At 42.8% G+C, this 6,905-nt stretch overlaps 1 protein-coding gene across 1 annotated transcript in view; it reads left to right on the top strand.

Annotated features, from left to right (window-relative positions):
* The first annotated feature begins 395 nt into the window (after positions 1–395).
* The window catches only part of LOC111253776 (tubulin beta-2B chain-like), a 14,003-nt gene continuing 7,493 nt past the window's right edge, over positions 396–6,905 (top strand). Inside the window, exon 1 of the mRNA XM_022813730.2 lies at positions 396–822. Coding sequence (XP_022669465.1) covers positions 766–822 — 57 coding nt within the window. The 5' untranslated portion in view covers positions 396–765. The remainder of the gene's footprint in view (positions 823–6,905) is intronic.

Here is a 6,905-nt window from a genome sequence, read left to right as displayed (position 1 = left end):
GTCACCATAAGAAGTAGCGCATATGAACTAGCTGGGACGTCATTGTCAGCATCGCGAGCCAAAGTTAGCTAATCAGAGTGTCGGTGTCATCGCGGTCGCCGCACAAGCTCCGTGCCCCTAACTCCGTGAATCTTCACCGCTTCAGGACGAGCATAGTAGAAATTGTATGTACATACAGAAGCCGTGTTGTGGAGCCGTGGTAGTAGAATTCATAGCCGTAAACGCAATAGTCATAGCAGTAATGGCGTATATGGTTTAATTTGGACAAGAGCGGCCGATAGCTGCCACACCAACACGAAACAAAGGACAAACGAACAGATGCGATGGCCCTCGCCGGAACGACCGAAAACGGCCCTCTCCCTAAAGCTCCATATTAAGAAGTCTATGAATCTGTAGGCCTCCGCGCTAACAGCGAAGTCGGGATCAGCGACGTTGAACATCAGCTGGACAAACAGTGCGATCGTGAAGCTGTAGAGCTCATCGTCCCTTGACTGGCACTGATCATCCGCCGCGAAGAAGAATAACGACCCGCTGATTAACAACAACTGTTAACCCAGCTAAGCGACCACAAGAAACAGGACAAATAATATCTTAGCACCCCAAAGAACAAAGCTGCCAGGTATCGTTATTGAGTGAATTGGTTCTTTGGAAGGAGATAGGACGGCCGACCTGGTACTTCATCGTAGCCATTGGAGTGCGAGTGTTGTCAACGTTGAGTATCTAATAACTAAAAAAGCATCATAGCTATAGCTACCTAGCTTCAACATGCGTGAAATTGTACACATCCAGGCCGGCCAGTGTGGTAACCAAATCGGTGCCAAGGTAAGTGGTAGTCATAACAGTTATAGACATAATTACTAGTTGGTATTAATCGGAAAAGGGCGTTAATGTAGCAGCGTACGAAGAATCAATTAATACCTGATCTAGTATACACGTCATTAGACTGGAACGTTTTCCGGAATCTAACTTTGACAGCCTTTCTTTTCTATTGTGAGCTGAACTAGTATGCTTACACTTTTTATCCTGTCTAGTCCATGGATGACGCGTTGGTTACATGATAAAAATATAGCGCCAAGTAGTGCCCTCGTGATATATATATGTATAGTAAATTGTCAATAGTAGTAATAGTAAATAAACAGTAAACATTCAGTCATGTCTCTAAATGAAGTGTCGGGCAAATACTCCGTCCAATCTTGACTACGACCCTACCGAAATCTACGATTATGCCATTATTGAAAGAAATATGTTAGTAACAGATTTCTTTCAATAATATATTGCAACTGTATATTTTTCTCAGTGATTGAAAGTTCCTATTTTCTAAGCTGCGCAACATCCTAATCATGGGATAGCGAAGAGGATACAACAGTAACTTGTCCAAGCTTTGGTACTTCTTGTTTGCTTCTTTCGTCTTACTTCTGCAGGACGGTCTGCTCGGCCCCTTTGCTATTTTATCAGAAAACCTAACAAAAAATGGGCGGTTGCGCTGTAGCCGGAAGCCGTCGTCCAATTGTCACGTGGCTACGTTTGGGTCTCCTCTTAATTAGTGATCGAACTAGATTTCTTTAGCAAACCACATTTGAAATGAATAATTGAGCCGAGCTAGCGAGCACCAGCAGGTGTGGGGTTAAGGCCAGTGGCCAGTCAAGGCCTTGCACAAAACGGCGGGATTTAGTAGAATTCACCAATTGGTCTGACCAGTTTCCTGCTCGCGACTGAGTTGCCGGAACTTGTAAGTGGACCATCGGCGCGCTCTTCGTCCTAGCAGCAGCTTCCCAGAAGTTACCCGGAGCCTTTGTTGTAGTCCTGTTTTATAACGAGACCGCATCGGTTCACCCGATTAGTGAAGCAAGGGCCAAAGAGAGATATTGAAACACGGCGGCAGACTTTAAATAATTATTCTTTTTCTCTCTCTAGAGCGCTGCTTCAAAAGCACGTTTGTTAAAATCGTTAATAGAGGTGGGCATAGGCGCCATACAAGATGACCAAGAGAACTCCATTGGGGTCGTTGTCTCCATCTAACGGATTTGGTATTGATACTGAAAAATCTAATTTATTCAGCGAAACACAACAATTCGAAACTGACCGTAGTGCTTAATAGTACTAATAGAAGTCTTGTATGAGTTTTCTGTCTTTTCGTTCATGAGTTTCTCCTGTAGATAAGTACGTGTATTTTTAGGCGTCTTCTCCTCATTGTCGTGACTACTCACTGATTACCCCTTTGGAAATACGGAGAGACCCGCTGCCCCAGTCGCATAGGTAGACATTGATAGACATCCATACACCAAATGATCGAACGTGCACCATCTGACGGCGATATGGCCTATGCAATTGTTATTCTGAATTAGCTGTTTGCAAATATATTCTACGAACGGGTGAAGATGTGCTACATCGACCGTTTGCTCGTACCAGAGAAGACGTCGTCAGTGCTGACCGCGTTGAACAAAGCAGATGAACTTCGTGAGTCACGAAAATAACTGATCGCACGACGACGACAACAGCCGGCATTGGTAGCGACAAAATGAATAGCATCGCACGGCCAATGCAAGAGCTGCAAAAGAACTCGACAATTAAGGTACTGTCGGCCGTCGCCGTTTCCCATCACCATAGCACATATCCCCATTATAATACAGTTAACATTACATTGTAATATGGAGAAGGACGGCCTAGGGGTGTTGCGATAAAAACTCGACGGATAATGGAGGCTAAAGGAAAACTGACGATAAAGCACCGTGTAATCCGGACGTATAAGAAGCATTTATTAGATAGCTCAATGTATTACCTGTTTCGTTGTCAAGGTAAGCAGGGAGCTGAGGAGGAATTTATAATCAATGTCTCAAGCGCCTAATTTAAGAGTTAAAAAATACTTCAACTTATGAAGTTTAAGCAAAAAAACAAATGATTCAAATTCAAAGAAAATGCATAACATCTGATAAAACATAGTTTACTTCGTGAAACGACAAAGTAAGAGCTTCAAAATATGACATTTCCTAACTTGGAGCTCGTGAACACTTTGAAGTTTGACAAGAATCATCCAGTTTAGCTTCTGCTTGCGAGTAGGGTCCACTGGCCCTGCTTGGTCTGTCTATCTAAAATCTGATCCTAACTAGGAAGCTTACGGATCGAAAAAATTAATCGACTGATCGTGCTTATTCATTAGAAGGACGGGGCCGTATGCCAGGTACATTGACAAATAGAGCCTGGCGATAAGGTACTTCGACATCAAGCTTTTCATAGATCCGAAAAAGTAGTCCTGTTAATAAGATTATTACAAAGAAAAAAAAAGCATACAATAAAGTTGAATAGTCACGAACTTTGGGGGGTCGTGAGTGCATATAACTTGGCTCTACCAACAAGTTATCGGTCCGAAAATGTGAAATATGTCAATTTCGTCGCCAGATCAAAGTTCTTCGCGACGTAACAGATCTAATATAATGAAATGCTAAAGCATAATGTCAAAAAATAGCTATTGGGCGAGCCAACTTGTTTATCTAAACAATGTTATACTGTGCGACCCATATCTTTTCCATTAGCGCGTCGAAGGCGTACTGCTAATAAAAACGGTGAGACCAATATAACGTATAATGAATACATAGTATTACTTGCCTCTTGGATACTGTGCGGTCCCTTGTCTTTGTAGCGAGTAGAAGTATTAATTTTCCGTACATTTCTACTTGCTACAAAATGGTAGAACTGTACAATGACGAACTTAGAAGAATTCACTTAAATATCAGCGAAGGGGAGATTCCATGATGGACAGACAGCATGTGGCCATACTATCGGCGAAAAGAGGGGGAGGACAATAGAATATGTTTTATTTACAAGACCCAATACAATCATCACTTTAGATTAGTTAAAAATAACAGGGGTTTGATTTATAGGGGGTTTTGGCTGAAGCTTTAGACAAACAATGCTTAAGGCAGAAAGGAATTAGCAGAGGAAAAGTTCCGCCAGAAACCTTCCGTATTTTTCAGTCTAAAAAGAAAGACAACTATCAAATACAGTGCACCTTCCTTAATATTATAATTTCCTCTAAGAAATATAGAATTCTCGTACGCCCTATGATAGTACCCAAGAAATCCACGAGATTACATGAACCTCTTCGAATCCCAGCTTCCGACTGAAGTAGCAAGCAAATAATAAATATGTTGTATGTGACCTGAACCAACAACCTGAAGAGGATTCGATCAAGGATTACTACCAAACTGTCTCAACATTATGTCCCGTCAACCAATACATCGTTTTTTTCTCTAGCAGAATATTTGAGAGAGACAAGTTATATTAATCCGAGGTCCACAGACCATTATGCATGTAAGATGCTCGAAAGATGTTGAACTAAAGGCAACACGTACACTGACAACAAACACATTAGTGCCTTCATTACAACCCATAAACCCATTTGTGTTTGTTTAACATTTATGTTCCTCCAATTTAGCATCTGCACTCAACGTGACGGAACCACGCATGCGGGTATTACGGCCAACGAACACAAATGAAAAATAAAAATCACATAGTGTTTATGTGACAAGCGCTGTGGCTATATTTTCCACGAATTTGTGTCTGTTTACAGTTAAAGGGAAAAAGCTAAGCTGTGTTCTTGCCGAGAAGCAGCCCCCTGTAGGACACCTTAAGAGAGAAACAGACAAGGTCCCTAACAAGCAAAGCTCTACAGTGGGTCACCTGCACTGGGACGTTTAGGCAACTTAACTGACAAAAAAAAAGCTTCGATCATCTCCGCGCACTGTGTCCGTACGCCAGCTAGTCAAAGGATCCTAAACACCTGGCGAAGATCATACCTAGAAGTTTCTATCCTTTCAGTCCCACGTACAGATTACGCGTAAACGTCTGTCCCTTGCCATTTTCGCTTATGTCACTAATCGTAGCGGTAACATAGTTAATAATGAAATAATCAAACATGAGCGCCACTGACTTACGAGCCAGCTGATGTCAGCGGAAAAATTCGAAATACAACAGCTAACGCAGGCGTGGCAGAAAATCTTACGAAGCACATCGATAATGGTACTTCTTTGTCAAACAGATATTTTCGGACGGGCTAATGTGTGTGTCGTAGACGTTCATAGTCTAATAGAAATAAATCAGCTTCTCACGTTCTACCAGCTCATAGGCCCTGACAATAGCTCAAACACACAACGGCGCTCGTCGTACAACCTTTACAGTTGTACCTTGTTCCATGCACCCATCTGTGCCTGCTGTACACCGCGAAAATACCCATCAAATCTCACTGGCCAGTTGGCTATATCGTACGCTGAGAAATAGTAGACTCAAGAGATAGATACGTCAATAGTAGCGATGACAGGCACTAGATAGTTCGCTTTTAGCGCTTTCTGTTTAGACGTTCTCGATAGTGAACGTAACAGCGTACCAGTGAGCACACCAGTAGACATACGAACGTCGGCAACCGAATCGAGAGACAGTCAAATCCCCTTTATCCAGCTCCGGTTGCAGTAACCCCATCATCACCGTCAGGGTAGCAACAACAGCCGCAGCTCAAATCGTTTTTTGTTCATCGCTTCGTCAGTTCGCCCACGTCTTCGTGGCCTTATCCGTTCATCTGACTTGGCCTGCCATCGCCAATATAGACATATATCTAGATACACACACATACTAACGCAGAAGTGTATAGACCGCAAAATACAATAAAGGTGAAAGAAGCTCTATTCGCGGGCCACGAATTGCCGTGCGTTGTCCTGCTGCTGTGATGTACGTTACATGCCGCCCCAAAACTGTCGTCGGCGTTACTGATCGAGAATTACGTACGCACGCGCGCACGCGCGCGTTTAAGGCCCACCGCTACAGACTGGGCGGCGTAGGTGGTGGTGGTGAAGCTATTGATTAGTAGCACTGCAGGAGGACCATAATTGCTGCTGTTGCCGTTGGAGCGTCTGCTGTTAACGGTGAACGAATAGGGCGTTTTGGTGGATGAGATATGAATGAGCATGCTTGAATACGTGGACGGGCGCGTATAAACGTAGACAGCAAGTCGGTTACGTCTGCCGTTACTACCGCTGCTGCTGCTGCTGCTGTTGTTGAGGTTTCGAACGCTGAAAAGGGAGACGGCAACAATATAACTAAAGGTAGAAGTTGAAGTATACGTAAGTGAGTCAGCGATACAGAGTCGGACGGAAGGGAAGGAGACGTGGGACAGGGAGGAATAAACGAAATGTAACAAATAATAGAGAATACAAATCAAAGTTGAACTTAGCAACGACGACTCGCACGGGATGTAAATCTTGATACGGTCGCATATATTGTGTGACTGACTTCGGCGACACTGGCATGTTATTTATATTACTGATGCGTTCCTAACAGTTGATATTCATTTAGATAAAGGGACAATGGATTTCGACGTATACCCACGCGTATCGTTGCGTCATTCTGGCAGACATCAAAAAACAGGGGTTGTTAGGGCGGCGACGGGCGTAGAAGTAGTTGAAAATCAAGCAAAATTGGTAAAATCGTAGCAATGTCTGTAAAGTCTCGTGAACGCCACGTTAGTCACTGTTATCTATATAATACGTCTGTCTGAGAGAGCGTAAATATCAACTACATATCGACTGTTTGTATACCAGAAAGTAGTGGCATTTAATTAGTAATATCTGTATTATACATATATTTATTGATACCTAAAAAAAAAAAAAAAAAAAAAACAGCTCGTTGTGTAGCTGGTGAGTTACCTAGAGTAATTACGAGCAGAAATTAGAAGCAGTTTACTGGCTGGTGCGTGTCATGGCTTTGATTCTTCTTATGCATTAGAACTGATTTAAGTTTCTAACTTGACCCTTTTTATGTCCATATCGGTCTACGGTAGCTCGTACTTGGTGGACTTTATTATAGTTCGTTCTTTGGGCTCACAGAGAGTAATTTCTCTCTCTCTCTCTATATATATA

Source organism: Varroa destructor, unplaced genomic scaffold, assembly GCF_002443255.2.
Source record: "Varroa destructor unplaced genomic scaffold, Vdes_3.0 BEIS01000007.1, whole genome shotgun sequence".
In the NCBI taxonomy this organism is placed as follows: Eukaryota; Metazoa; Arthropoda; class Arachnida; order Mesostigmata; family Varroidae; genus Varroa; species Varroa destructor.
Note: the sequence above shows the minus strand (reverse complement) of the source record. Positions and strands in the feature narration are given on the sequence as shown.